The 15,794-nt window shown below is 38.8% G+C and overlaps 1 protein-coding gene across 2 annotated transcripts in view; it reads right to left on the reverse strand.

Moving 5' to 3' along the window:
• LOC110957890 (acidic mammalian chitinase-like) overlaps nucleotides 1-15,794 on the reverse strand; it is a 38,683-nt gene continuing 22,889 nt past the window's right edge. The window contains exons 1-11 of one of the 2 annotated variants that reach the window (XM_051949891.1): nucleotides 9,444-9,761; nucleotides 9,323-9,352; nucleotides 9,030-9,234; nucleotides 5,612-5,668; nucleotides 5,341-5,506; nucleotides 5,051-5,175; nucleotides 2,161-2,284; nucleotides 1,876-2,058; nucleotides 1,634-1,750; nucleotides 437-569; nucleotides 1-326 (exon numbers count right to left, since the gene is read on the reverse strand). In XM_051949891.1, the coding sequence (XP_051805851.1) occupies nucleotides 1-326; nucleotides 437-569; nucleotides 1,634-1,750; nucleotides 1,876-2,058; nucleotides 2,161-2,284; nucleotides 5,051-5,175; nucleotides 5,341-5,506; nucleotides 5,612-5,668; nucleotides 9,030-9,234; nucleotides 9,323-9,352; nucleotides 9,444-9,468 (1,491 nt within the window). In that variant the 5' untranslated portion in view covers nucleotides 9,469-9,761. Of the gene's footprint in view, nucleotides 327-436; nucleotides 570-1,633; nucleotides 1,751-1,875; nucleotides 2,059-2,160; nucleotides 2,285-5,050; nucleotides 5,176-5,340; nucleotides 5,507-5,611; nucleotides 5,669-9,029; nucleotides 9,235-9,322; nucleotides 9,353-9,443; nucleotides 9,762-15,794 lie in introns of those variants that run through there. The other variant, XM_051949892.1, reaches the window with a different exon arrangement.

The following is a 15,794-nucleotide window of genomic DNA, read 5'->3' on the forward strand; positions in this document are numbered from 1 at the left end:
TTAAGCCCAGTTACAGCATTTGCATTTGTCATCATAAACAAGGGAATTTGAACATGTCTTGATGTATGTGATACCGTTGGAGCAATGGTAATAACTCCTGGGGTCCTTGTCATTTGCATAGAGACCGTCGGGCTTTCCGGCGCAGAAACCACTTCCAGAAACAGCAGTTGTGGTAGTTCTGGTGGTTGTAGTTGTGGCAGTACCGGCAGTATGGTTGGTAGAAGCACTGGAAGTAACAATAGGACCTACCGTCGTGTAGTCCTCTGTGATGGGATGTGATGTCGTTTCGTTGAATACTGGGAGTGTAGTTGTAGGTAATGGAAAATCTGTCAAGTATATTGAATACATTTAGGTACAAGAGATTATGGATTCAAGATTTGACTTAAGTGAAAATGATGACACTGAGGTCATATTGTGAGGTCTGTTTTCTGCTTACCTGAATTCAGAAGAGAGCGCAAATAGCTAATGAGGGGATATCTTCCTTGTCCACAGAACTGTCCGGCAAAATCATCCAGATCCAGAGACCAGACGACCGCTCCTCCAAATTTGTTTTCTTTCAGATACTTTGCCTGTGGAATATCAGAATGCTGATTTTTAAAATGCAAGTTTTATGGTTTCATTGCATACAAACAAATATATAAGAGTGAACATGGGTGATACATTGCTTTATGCGCATTCCAGTCATTTTCAGGAATAGCAGCTGAACTGCCTGCTTGCATCCAAGAACACCAAAAACACTAATATGAAAATACAGGGGCTATTAGTCAGGACCAAGTCCATACATCTAAAACATCCAATAATCTCCAGCCACTACATGTTGCTGCCCTTCTGTCAGAATCCAAACATTATTCAACAAGGCAAGCTGTAGATCAACACACTGAATGGTTTCACATAGACTAGACATTCATCTTTCTGCCTTTTATGCATTTTTAAATGTATTATTATCCTTCATATCTCACATTGCAAACCACTATGAGGATTAGGATTTTGCCATGCAGCAGTGCTTATAAAGACAAGTAGCTCTAAACCTCTTTGACTTGTGAGAAGTTACAGATATGTAGAGTACTTTGAACCATTCAACCAGGACAAAGATTTCTCAGATAGTTTCATTTGAGGTATTTTTGACAAGTTAAGTCAATTGTGTAACATATTTTACAATAAATTGGAATAATTTGAGAAAAGAGAAAACATTTAGCTCTTGGAAGGTCCAGATGCTCAGTTTGGGATCACGTTTTGTGTCTATGAGATCATGTTGATTTATCTTTAGCTGGACTTACTTCCAACAGTCTGGGTGACAGCTGTGATCTTGGAGGTCTACTACTACTAATACCCAATATATGACTAGAACTACAGTCGCTGTCAGAAATTCAGTGTCTGTATGGACAAACGGGCCATGCAAAAATTTCAGATTTGAGTTAATATTTGGGAAAAAAAAGTTTCAATCAAGAGTGTCATCTTCTGCTCAGCTGTATGTCCTGACTCAGCTCCATTGTTATCAGCACTACACAGAGTCTGTCCTAGTTTAACAAATGATGAGACCTAATTGGCAAGCACTAATGGTGATGTGCTATTTTTATCTTGGTTGCAATATCTCTCTAAATGTAAGTGGGAAAGGTTTTGTGTTACGTTTTACCTTGATTTCATAGCTCTGCTCATTATCAAAACCGACCCACTCATTGCCTTTAATGGCATAGGGAACTTTTTGCTCATCAATCCAGTGTATGCTGCCTCCTTGGAGAAAATTGCAAATCTGTAGAAATGGAAGAAAATTATAGTTAAACATATCCTATCTTAGTTTGAAATATATCATTATCTATATTTGCCTTAGTAATAAAACGTCTCGGGCTGACTTTGTGGTAAAATGAATCGACTGACCTCGTAGTAGGACCAATACCCAGGTTCACGGGTGTATGGCCCAGCAGAGGCTGGTCCATTGGCTGGAGCTCCAACACCATTAGCTCCTGTTGTTGTCCGAAATGTGCGTCCATATGTGGGAAAACCAACTAAGAGTTTTTCAAGAGGAGCTCCTTGATCTCTCCAGTATTTCATAGCAAAGTCCTGTGGGCGAAAACCCCCCAAAAATGTCCAAAAAATTAAAACAAACACAGCTACTCAGCTTACTGTACATCCAGGATGAACTTTGTTGAGATTTTCACTCACCACATTGTAGTAGACGTGCTCACCCACATCAGCAGAGCTGCCGTACAAAGGGCTGTTGTGGCCGGTGAATGGATCCCAAGATCCATGTAAGTCATAGGTCATGACATTTGCAAAGTCGAGCAACCTGTGACACAAAGACAGCGTGGTGCAAACTTGACGTGACAAAATAATCCAACTTTTCCATCCTTAAAGTTATATTTAAAATTTTCGGTAACACTTTATAATAACTATACACTATTAAGCATTAGTTAAGCATTGGTTCAGCATAATTTAAGCATTAGTTAATCCTTAAATCCTCATGAACTCAGCATGAATTCACCATTAGTAATGCATTACAAAGCATTAGTAAAGACAGTTTTAAATGTTCAACTAACACATTATTAAGCATTAGTTAAACATTAGTAAAGTGCTTAATTCATCGTTAACTCATCATTTGTAACTAATTAGTTATACGTGCTTAATTAATCATGAATTCATGATCTGTATGGCATTTATTATGCATTACTAAGCACTTAATAAATCCGGTTAAAAATGTTTTGTTGCTCATTGATAATCTCAGTTGTTAATACTTTATAAAGGGTTAGCAACTGTGTTAGTATATGATTTACAAACACATATCCATACTCAATGAATAACTTATTAATGCGGTTACTACTCATTAGTTAAGTATATTCCGTGAGCCCATCTCAAGTGAGGACAATCTATGCTTTATAAAGCATTTATAAATGACACAGAAGCAAAGATATACAAAGTGTCAGTTTTATTGGTCCCAAACAATACAAGCTCTTTTAAATACACACTTTAAACAAATACAATCTATAAGAATTCAATTAAACTTGACAAACATCTTCAAATAACAACAGTCTGTGATCGTATAAAATAGAAAAATAAAATACAAGCTCTTTTAAATCCATATTTTGCAATCCTTAACATTTCAAGTAAACTGGTGAACTATCTCTTTAGGGCACACACACACCAGAGGTAAGTGGGTGCCCTTGAAGTGCACAAAGTGCTTTACAGTAAAACAAATATACCGTTTTCAAATATTGCAAGATAACACTAGATCATTTCTGCAACCTGTTTGCCTCTACGATCAGCTGTCATCTCTCCAGCGTGACTTCTGCATTTTGGAGCATGCGCACTAGCGTTTTGGACGGTAAGAGCATGCGCAGTAGCGTCTTACACGTCCCAGAGTCCTACAAGTCCCAGTCTCCTCCGCGGTTCTGGAGAGCGAGACCGCGCGGGTTTTTTTTTATTTTTCTCAAATGCGGAAGTCGGAGAGAGAACCCGCAGGAGAGATGACAGCTGATCGTAGAGGCAAACAGGTTGCAGAAATTATCTAGTGTTATCTTGCAATATTTGAAAACGGTATATTTGTTTTACTGTAAAGCACTTTGTGCAATTCAAGGGCACACACACACCAGAAGTAGGTGGCTGCCTGATTCTGGGATTCCGCCAATGTAATTCAATGGGAAACGAGCGAATTCCTCCTCCTGCAACTTTTACCTTTGGCAGGAGGAGGAATGTACTCATTTCCCATTGAAATGCACTGGCGGAATCCCAGAATCAGGCAGCCACTTACCTCTGGTGTGTGTGACCTAAAGAGATAGTTCACCAGTTTACTTGAAATGTTAAGGATTGTAAAGTGTGTATTTAAAAGAGCTTGTATTTTATTTTTCTATTTTATATGATCACAGACTGTTGTTATTTGAAGATGTTTCTCAAGTTTACTTGAAATTTTATAGATTGTATTTGTTTAAAGTGTGTATTTAAAAGAGCTTGTATTGTTTGGGACCAATAAAACTGACACTTTGTATATCTTTGCTTCTGTGTCATTTATAAATGCTTTATAAAGCATAGATTGTCCTCACTTTAGATGGGCTCACGGAATATACTTAACTAATGAGTAGTAACCGCATTAATAAGTTATTCATTGAGTATGAATATGTGTTTGTAAATCATATACTAACACAGTTGCTAACCCTTTATAAAGTATTAACAACTGAGATTATCAATGAGCAACAAAACATTTTTAACCGGATTTATTAAGTGCTTAGTAATGCATAATAAATGTCATACAGATCATGAATTCATGATTAATTAAGCAAGTATAACTAATTAGTTACAAATGATGAGTTAACAATGAATTAAGCACTTTACTAATGTTTAACTAATGCTTAATAATGTGTTAGTTGAACATTTAAAACTGTCTTTACTAATGCTTTGTAATGCATTACTAATGGTGAATTCATGCTGAGTTCATGAGGATTTAAGGATTAACTAATGCTTAAATTATGCTGAACCAATGCTTAACTAATGCTTAATAGTGTATAGTTATTATAAAGTGTTACCAAATTTTCTATTAAGTTAAACCCCAGTTCTACTGTTGTACAGTTTATAGTTGCATTTTTTTCTGCAGAAGTCATTTATTGTATTTTTATGTTGTCATCATGTTTTGCCATCCATACTGAATTCATATAGCCTTCACAGGAAGCAATGTAATCCAGTGTTACCGTTTGTAATTTTAATCCACAAACTCACTCAGACCTGTAATAAACTGTTAGATGAGGAGCTGCTGGCAAAAAGCCCCACTGCTCCAACTTGTATGCAAGCTAACAAACTTCACTGTGCCCATCTTGTTCTGTATGCAGCATGAAATTACTGTGTGGTTGTTCATGGCAGTATAGGAGAAGTAAAATACTGACTAACTTAAAAAACAAACAAAAAAACAGTAAGTGTTTCTTTGGCTGTTCTGTAAATAGATACAGTTTTTGCCCTCTCTTCTGCTACTCTAGAAGTGTTTACTGCCCCAGGAAATCTGGGAGCTGTGGTATTAGATTGCAGCCTCAAACAGTATTTGCTGTTCAGTGTCTCTCTGTCACAAACTCACTTTGTCACAGCAGCGACCTCATAACCGTTGTCAATGTTTCCCTTCCCAGCAGCAACTGCAGCTGCGAGCAGCAGCCGCGGTCTTCTGGTCGCAGCAGCTTCCTTTTCAAAGGCATCAAGCAGTTCCTAAGTGCAAGAGGGAAACAGTCAACAATAATGTTGTATATTCAACGCATCCTCCCTCACACATATCTCAATTGAAGCATATAGAATGAAATGATAAATAGTTAAAATGGTATAATATATGATGTATTGGTACAATAAAACGGCCGGTGGGACTTCCAGACTGACCTGGCAGAGCACTGTGAACCTACTCTTGTCCTCTGGTGGGCTTCCTCGTGCTCCAGGATACTCCCAGTGCAGACCCAGCCCATCGAAGCCGTACAGCCTCAAGAACTCGATAGCAGACTGGATGAACCTCTGACGGTTGGCAGGAGATGAAGCCATGATGGTGAACCTGTGCACACATACAACAGTTCACAGTTGCACAAAGTGGTTTTATAGTTCTCAATCATTATGTGATATGATGTGATCCAGCAGCTTTAGAATGCTGTTCACTCACTGTGTAGTTCCAAAGTGCCAGCCACCAACAGCCAGCAGAGTCTTCAGCCCAGGGTTTCTGTGGAGGAGATGGAAAATGTACATCTGTCACTGATGGTAAACTTTTACAAGTGTGTGTTAAAATATTATAATCAAGTCAAAGCTAATCAATAATCAAATACAAATCAAAGCTAGTTATGTTCAATCAAGCTGTGCGGCAAGCAAGAGAGAGCTATTTTTCTAAATTAATTTCAAATTGTAACAACAATTCTCGAGTCTTATTTGCAACTGTGGCCAAATTAATAAACCCCCAAACTACATCAACCCATGACCTAATGACCACAGAAAAATGTAATGATTTTGCATTATTTTTTAAAAATAAAGTCCAATCTATAAAAAATTCAATAACCCCTACGTCCCGAACAATAACTTTCCAACCAGTTGGACTCTTACAACTTACACATTTTTCAATGGTAAATGAAAAAAGAATTGAAGATGTTGTTTTTAGTTTGAGCTCAAGTAGTTGTTCTCTTGATGAGCTGCCCACAAGCTTTTTAAAGTCCGTGTTGGGCAGTTTGTTACCACAGCTCACTCATCTAGTCAACACCTCATTGCAGACAGGAGTATTTCCAGACGTTTTAAAAACTGCTGTGATAAAGCCTCTTTTGAAGAAAACTGGGCTCGACCCTTCAGTATTAAATAATTATCGGCCCATATCGAACATACCTTTTATAGCCAAGGTCCTGGAAAAAGTTGTCTACAAACAACTTACGGACTTCATCTTACTTAATAAAAGCTTTGATGTTTTCCAATCAGGCTTTAGACCCTGCCACAGCACCGAAACAGCTTTAATTAAGGTAACAAATGACATCAGGGCAAATTGGGATGCAGGCAAGGTCTTTATATTGGTGTTGCTGGACTTGAGTGCCGCATTTGATACGGTGGACCACAAGATCTTATTACAGAGATTGAAATATTCTGTGGGAATCCATGGTAAGGTCTTTGAGTGGTTTGCATCGTATTTTGAGAACAGAAAATACTTTGTTGAGATTGGAAACTGTGTCTCAGATCACATGACTATGGCCTGTGGGGTCCCCCAAGGGTCAATTCTGGGACTGCTCTTGTTTAACTTGTACATGTTGCCATTATGGCAACTAATACGGGAAAACAATGTTACTTATCATAATTATGCAGATGACACACAGATTTATGTGTCACTAACAGCAGATGAACTCAGTCCAGTGAACTCCCTTTATCATTGTATTGAGCAAATTACCACGTGGATGCAGAATAACTTTCTCCAGCTAAATGTGGACAAAACTGAGGTTATAGTTTTTGGCCCACGAATTCAAAGAGAAAGGATTATTAGTCACCTAGAAGCTCGCTCATTACAACCTAAAGATCAGGTTAGAAATCTAGGTGTGATCCTGGACTCAGATTTGAAATTCAGCTCTCAAATTAAATCCATGATATCTTCAGCTTTCTACCACCTAAAAAACTTAGCAAAGATTAAATCAATAGTCTCAAAACATGATTTGGAGATATTGATTCATGCGTTTGTTTCAAGTCGATTGGATTATTGCAATGGCCTGTTCACTGGTCTTACAAAAGAAGCCATACAACAATTGCAAAGCATCCAAAATGCAGCTGCAAGGGTTCTGACTGGAACCAGGAAATATGACCACATTAGTCCAGTGCTTAGATCACTGCACTGGCTTCCTGTTGCCCAGAGAATAGACTTCAAGGCAGCTCTATTAGCCTATAAATCTCTTCATGGTCTTGCCCCACAGTACATTTCTGACATGTTAGTACCCTATGAACCATCCCGCACTCTGAGATCCTCAGGAAAGGGTCTTTTGGAGATTCCCAAAATAAATTCAGAACGTGGTAAGGGTACGTTTCAGTATCACGCGGTCTATATCTGGAATAGTCTTCCCATTGCAATTAAACAAGCCTCAACTTTGGCAATTTTTAAGTCCAAGCTGAAAACTTTTTTATTCTCTTGTGTTTATGGAAATTGAATTATTTAACTGTATTTTAATCTGTTTTAATGTAACTTTTATCAATTTGTTTTTATTTTGTTTTTGAATGTATATATGCCTTTACTGTAATGCACATTGGGCTGTCACTGTTACATGAAATGTGCAATACAAATAAAATTGCCTTGCCTTGCCTTGCCAAGTCTTTGTTTTCTGGACTCTTTTTATTTCCACCTGACCCCATTCTTACCTGTTACTAGGAAAAATTGAAAATTTGATGCAACAGAAATAAAGCACAACAATTCTGCATCAGTATTTTTTACTACATTTTTACTTAAACAGATAATTATTGTATAACCTCTTAAGCCCGGTCGGCCCACAAGTGGGCCGAAGAAATCCCGGAAGTAATACACACAGTAAAAAAAGTAGTAAAACAGGACAACTGTGTTTACTTTCAATTGTTGATCAAAGTTTATACTCTAATGGTCACAAAATAAGCTCGGATGTGCATTTTAGTGCAAACATTAGTATTTACAGATGATTTTAAACCTTGATGGTGTGAAATCCACGGATTTCACACCATCTATGCCAACTATGCCAGCAATCGTTGGCATAGTGTTATCCTCTGTCAAATGGGGGGAAATCAGGCGAGGATAGAAATTTCACATTTCTCCTCTGGTTTATTCCAATTTACTCAGGCATAGTGACAGACACAACATTTTTTTTACACCAGGAATACATTCTCTGAAGTCCCTAGATGTCCAAGGACACCAAGAACATGCATATGAACTTTTTTATAGTGGAGTAATTCTTCATTTACTTTGGGTATGTCTTTTTAGGCGTTTTTTCTGAAAATATGGCCATGGCTTAAGAGGATAATTGATTTAAGTACTCTACAGTAATGCACGAGATTAACTGTTACTGTAATTAGACTTCCTAATGAAATACTATATTTAAATAGTGTTGCCTGTTATATTAACTGTAGAATTAACTGTAGTTGCCTGTTAAATTCTGCATTTTCTTTTATGAATATATATTAACACTGCTGTGAATTTCAGACATACATCACAAATAAATGCGTCTTTAATCTTTATGGTTAACAATTGATATCTACCAACTCTGTTTAAACTCAAAAATGCATAAAGCACTAAAACACCTGAAACAATAAAGGCTCATAATAAGGCCAGTTACATTTTCATAATTTGGCAATATTCATTCAAAGGCAGCAATATGTAAAAGAGATATGTTCACATTTTTTTGTTTTTCTCATTATTTACATATTCAAAGAGTAGCTGCACTGATCAAATATCAGTTGTTTGATCTGTGAACTGCTTCTTAGCAAAACTGATTTATAGCACTTAACCAATTCTACTAAAGCACCCCAAGCATTGTCCCTGGTCTTTCTCATTAGATGCGTATCAAGCCACAGTTAAAGGGATATTTCGGGGAGGAACAACTCACGCATGCTTGAGTTCATTGAAGGCTTTATAAAGAACCTCGTCATTCCACTCATACGTTGACAGCTCATTGGAGGGGCTGACTGCTGAGAAGGCGTAGATCAAGTGTGTGCACAGGTTGGGGTCTACGTTGGCAGGCAGAAATTTGCCAGCACCAGGTCTATACTGGGACCAGTTGGTGAAGTAGCACGCTAGTTTGGTAGAAGACACTGTTGGAAAGCAAAGAAGAAATTAGAGCTAGGTAGGTAATTGAGATGAAGAAGCAAGTGTTAGCAGTGTGCAAATAATAATTCATACCAATTTGAAGGCACATCAAAAGGGACAATCCTGAAAAATAATTTAAATATTGTTATTTTCACAATTTCTGCACAAGATTGCTACCGTTAAGTGAAATAACACCTGAAATAAAGTAACTTACCTGCCAAGATTATTAGTCGAGCCATGTTTGAGACTTTTCTTCAAAGTGACCTGCAACAGAAAAAGTTATTCTTTTATGAGTTATTATAAGTTTACATTCTAGATTTTGGAAAAATGTAATTGATTCTACATGCTCTAGTACAGCACATATGGATGCTGCACATAGTCAGACTTGTATTCCTGTAAAAATGCAGCTAATATCTCTGTGTGGATGGCTACCTGTTCCCAGGTAAGCAGCAGGATGGGCTACTGATCCACTGGAGAGTCCTTCTTATAGGCTTGACAAAACAGGGACAAAGGCTGCATGCCAATGACGTAAAGCAGATCCTTCAGAAGATTATCATTGCTCCGGTGCACTCGGCCACTTCAGACTGCAATGAACTGTCAGAAAATGACCGTCAATATCCCTTCTTTATTGCCTAATAAATCTAGATCAGAGCACAGAAGGTTATGCAACAGTACTGCCTGGTTTCTCCCTGCAATAGATATCTTATTTTCAGGAAGTTATAATCTCTCCTTACCTGTAAAGACCCTACATCCTTGTTCCTGCTGCTGGCCTCTGATCATCTCCTCCCTCACTCTGCTCTTTCTGTTATGGCAATAAACATAAAAAATGTGGTAAGAAAAATTCTGAAATAGCATTAGGAAGAGGAAAAATTGCAGTAGAATTTAACCTCAAAATCACTTTAACCCATAGATACATATTTTTTTCTCAGCCACTTGTATATATATTTTTTTCACCTCTGCAGACCCTGCATGGTCAACATTACTGCTGGCCACCGCCTCTGGTCCATCTCCTGCCTGACTCTGCTCTTTGTTATGGAAATAATCATTAAAAAATCTGAAAATCAAAATTCTGAGATAGAATTAGAAAGAGAAGGAGTAAAAAATAGTTGTAAATTTATACCATAGATAGCCTATTCTTTTTTCTCCTCCCTGACTCTCCTCTTTTGGGACCAAAAGACTTAAATACATGGAGAACAATTGTGAGCACATCTTCTGCCCAGAAATGAAAGACGAATGGGTTTATTCCAAGAATAAACTAATTAGCAAGTAATGTAACAGAGGCAACCACATTTAAATTATTGTTAACTAGCTTAACATATTGATATATTGCCACATTTTACCTTGTCATCATTTAGCTAACAAGTCTAACATTGTTTGCACCCAACAAGGTCACACAACTTACACGGTTTGTTTGGAAAAAACTGTGTAAAGTTTTTTGCTTCTTGCTGGCTCTGGCTGGTTTGCTAAACATTACTCCAGACGCACGTTCAGCACGGCTCAGCACGGCTCCTGTGGAACACCCATAGACTGTATATATAGTGGACGTAGCATCTGGCTCCAGAATTGAAGCCAACCCAGAAGTGTCAAAAACTTGCAATATCTCGCCGTCCGCTAGGGTTGGCTCCAAAAAGCTTTTGCTCCATAGACCCCAATTCATTTTTGGAAAAAATAAAATTTGATAGACTGATTTTCTACAGCTCAGGATTTTTTTCCCGTTAGTTTTCATGGTCAAAATGAGAGATCAGGTGGCCGATCTTAAAATAAATCAATACTGAATTTTAAATAAATCGTTAAAGTTGGTGGAGCCAGGGGGTGTGGCTATATTTGACAGACAGCAACAGAAGCCTCTGCGGTAAAATGTGGGCGGGATAAGAGAGTCCTCAGCCAATCCTGCCCCTAGTTGCTCTCCGGTCCAGTCTGTTTGATGACGCTTTTTACGTCACTGGCTCCAAAAAATCCAAAACGGCGACCAGGAAGTAGCAAAATCCGGGCTTCATTTTCTCGGCGTTGAAACCAACGGGTGACGTCACGGTTAGTTTACGCCTGGGAACACCTGCGTTAGCATGCGCTCATGGTGCATTCAAAGACGGATCGGGAAAACATGTTACTGGATGCTAATAACGGGTTTAGCTGTTGTAACGGCTGAAAAAAGTGCGGGGGACAGAGGGGACAGATGTGGAAAGTGCGGGGGACATGTCCCACGCGTACCCCGCGTACGTTACGCCCATGCTTGCCTCTTTCAAGTGCTTTGTATCAGGACAAGTGATCAGTCGATGCATATAAGACACCTGATAAAGTTGTAATCATATATGCATTGTGTTTTACATAACATCAGATCTGGAATAGTTTCCATAGTAATCTTATCATACACAACTAATAACATATTTCTGAAGTGGACTCTGGTTCACACACTGATCACTTGTCTCAAACTTCAAATTCAGAAGAGTGTGATGGCCCCAGTCATCTTGGGGTTAACTGGTGGGTCGGGCCTGGCAATCAGGGGCACCTGGGCCCGGTGCTCCTCCTCGCCCTTTAAAATCTGCTCGACTTATATCTTTGTCTCGCTCCTCTCCTCAGGATGCCACGCTGGACCATCTCTCCCCGTTGTGCGGTGAACCAATAGATATACAGTGAACCCTTGTTTATTGCGGGGGTTACGTTCCAAAAACAACCCGCGATAGGCGAAATCCGTGAAGTAGTCAGCTTTATTTTTTACAGATATTATACAATAATAAGAATGATATTGAATATTATGGTGCTGGATAATGGACCCAAGTGGTAACATATACAAATTGAAAAGCAGAGGACCAAGAATTGATCCTTGTGGGACTCCGTATTGAATGCTGACATTATCAGATTCATAGCTGCCGACCAAAACAGAGAAAGATCTACCACTTAGATATGATGAAAGCCAGTTAAGGACTGTGCCTCTGAGGCCCAAACACTGTTCAAGGCGCTGGAGTAAAATGACATGATCCACAGTATCAAAAGCTGCACTAAGGTCAAGAAGTAACAGAATAGAAACTTTATGGTTGTCTGTGTTAATTTTCAGATCACTGATAACTCTGACTAGGGCAGTTTCTGTACTATGGTTATTTCTAAAAACCAGACTGGTAAACATCAAACAGGCTATTATACAACAGATACCCAAGTAATTGTTGGTAAACAACCTTCTCCAGAATTTTCCCCAGGAATGGAAGGTTTGAAATTGGTCTGTAGTTCTCAACAGCAAATGGATCAAGGTTATTCTTTTTCAACAGAGGTGTTATAATAGCATGTTTGAGACATGAGGGGAAGATTCCAGACTCTAAGGAGGTATTTACAATTTTGAGTACATCATCAACAATACAGTTAAAAACATCTTTAAACAACCTAGTGGGCATGAGATCAAGAGAGCAAGTTGCAGAGCTTAGCTGTTGCACAACTTCCTGTAGTTCACTGCACTAAATAGGAGTGAAGTTGGAAAGAGTGCTGGCACCATGGTACTGAGCGGAGGGAGAGTGGTCAGGTCCACCAACAGAGAAAACTCCAATATTGTTCCTAATATTCAAGATTTTAGATTTGAAATGCAATGCAAATTCATTACATTTATCAGTACAGTGGAACTCAGTGGGTATTGGTCTCGGAGGATTAATGAGTTTGTCAATTGTGCTAAAAAGAAACTTAGAGTTATTAGAGTTGTCAGTAATGATTTGAGAAAAATAATGCTGTCTAGATAGTTTTATTTCTTTATTATAAGTACTGAGCGTATCCTTATAGATCTTACAGTCAACCTGCAGTTTGGTCTTGCGCCACTTGCGCTCAGATTTGCGGCAGTCTCTTTTTAGAGCCCTCACTCTTTCCACATTCCTCCACGGTGCTTTGGTCTTGCCAGAAAATAATTTAGTTTTTATAGGTGCTATGTCATCCATAATTTCTGTTACTAATTGACTAAATTTATTGATCAAGTTGTCACATGAAGACAAGGAAGACAGAGTAAAATCCAGGTTAAAATCAGTATATGGCCCAGATAACCTAGCACAGTTGGTATATTTAGCAATAAAACTATCAGGTGTGTTAGCAACAATGGTGCGTCTTTTGACTAGTTTTACACCAGGTATAATTTTGGTTTTCCAGGCCACATTAAAGAAGATACAAAAGTGATCTGAGATCCCAACATCAAGGGCACACTCCAGGGCTATATCAAGACCTTTAGAAATAACCAGGTCAAGAGTGTGCCCCCGGTTATGAGTAGCCCCAGTGGTATGTTGTATGAGTTCAAATGAAGATAACAGCTCAATAAAATGGTTGGCAAAGCGATCAGTGTTACAATCAACATGAATGTTAAAATCCCCAAGAATAAGAATGGAGTCATATTCAACAGTAATTTGAGATAAAAGTTCACTAAATTCGGTTAGAGAGCCTTTGTCTTTTTGATTTCTGTGATCCGAAGAGAAGGTACACACGTGGACGAAATTGTTGGTACCCCTCAGTTAAAGAAGGAAAAACCCACAATTCTCACTGAAATCACTTGAAACTCACAAAAGTAACAATAAATAAAAATTTATTGAAAATTAAATCATCAAAAACAGCCATTACTTTTGAATTGTTGATTAACATAATTATTTAAAAAAACAAACTAATGAAACAGGCCTGGACAAAAATGATGGTACCTCTATAAAAGATTGAAAACTATTTGACCAGAGTGACATGATTAACTCAGGTGTGTCATTTAATTGACATCACAGGTGTTTCCAAACTCATAATCAGTCAGTCTGCCTATTTAAAGGGAGACAAGTAGTCACCCTGCTGTTTGGTGAAAAGGTGTGTACCACACTGAACATGGACAACAGAAAGCGAAGGAGAGAATTGTCCCAGGACATCCGAAAAAAAATGATAGACAAACATCTTAAAGGTAAAGGCTATAAGACCATCTCTAAACAGCTTGAAGTTCCTGTGACAACAGTGGCTCATATTATTCAGAAGTTCAAGACCCACGGGACAGTAGCCAACCTCCCTGGACGTGGCCGCAAGAGGAAAATTGATGACAAATTGAAGAGACGGATCGTTCGAATTGTATCCAAAGAGCCCAGAGCAACCTCCAAAGAAATTAAAGGTGAACTCCAAGGCCAAGGTACATCAGTGTCAGATCGCACCATTCGTCGTTGTTTTAGCCAAAGTGGACTTCACGGGAGACGACCAAGGAGGACACCACTGCTGAAAAAAACTCATAAAAAAGCGAGACTGGAATTTGCAAAAATGCATGTTGACAAGCCACAAAGCTTCTGGGAGAATGTCCTTTGGACAGATGAGACCAAACTGGAGCTTTTTGGTAAGGCACATCAACTCTATGTTCATAGACTCAAAAACCAAGCATACGAAGAAAAGAACACTGTCCCTACGGTGAAACATGGAGGAGGCTCAGTAATGTTTTGGGGCTGCTTTGCTGCATCTGGCACAGGGTGTCTTGAAAGTGTGCAAGGTACGATGAAATCTGAAGACTATCAAGGCATTCTGGAGAGAAATGTGCTGCCTAGTGTCAGAAAGCTTGGTCTCAGTCGCAGGTCATGAGTCTTCCAACAGGACAACGATCCAAAACACACAGCCAAAAACACCCAAGAATGGCTGAGAGAAAAGCGTTGGACTATTCTAAAGTGGCCTTCTATGAGCCCAGATCTGAATCCCATTGAACATATGTGGAAGGAGCTGAAACATGCCATTTGGAGAAGACACCCATCAAACCTGAGACAACTGGAGCTGTTTGCTCATGAGGAGTGGGCCAAAATACCTGTTGACAGCTGCAGAACGCTCATTGACAAATACAGAAATCGTTTAATTGCAGTGATTGCCTCAAAAGGTTGTGCAACAAAATATTAAGTTATGGGTACCATCATTTTTGTCCAGCCCTATTTCATTAGTTTGTTTTTTTAAATAATTATGTTAATCAACAATTCAAAAGTGATGGCTGATTTTGATTATTTAATTTTCAATAAATTTTTATTTATTGTTACTTTTGTGAGTTTCAAGTGATTTCAGTGAGAATTGTGGGTTTTTCCTTCTTTAACTGAGGGGTACCAACAATTTTGTCCACGTGTGTAAGTACTGCCCCACTTTATGGCATGTTAGGGGTCCTTCCTTAGCCTGTAGTGGTGTTTCCCACAAGGGGATCCACCTATATTTTTTGTTCGATCAGGGCGGTGGTGAACGTGGTTGAAGCTATATGCTTGGGAGCGCGCCGTGGGATTGGGGGTGTTCATTCACCTTCTGCCCATCGGTATCAGGCGCATAAGAACCCGCCGCATGTGACAGCCAAGAAGAACAGGCGAGTGAGCTAGATCTTGGTTAGGTAGTGAGGGCGAGGGACTCCTGAGAGTCACGTTGGCTCTCCGCCACTTTACCTTCTGTGGGGTGTGTGCTTGAATTCTGTTCGGTTCACATTTATTTGGTTTAAATTTTATAGGTTTTTTAACCTTATAATGGCTTCACTTTCAGAGTTTTATTCGGCGCCGTCAATAGAGTTTTTGCAATCCTGTCAAAAGAAACTATTGTTGCAAATAGCTAAACACTATGGCATCGAAGTTTCTGG

Source organism: Acanthochromis polyacanthus, chromosome 6, assembly GCF_021347895.1.
Source record: "Acanthochromis polyacanthus isolate Apoly-LR-REF ecotype Palm Island chromosome 6, KAUST_Apoly_ChrSc, whole genome shotgun sequence".
NCBI lineage: Eukaryota > Metazoa > Chordata > Actinopteri > Pomacentridae > Acanthochromis > Acanthochromis polyacanthus.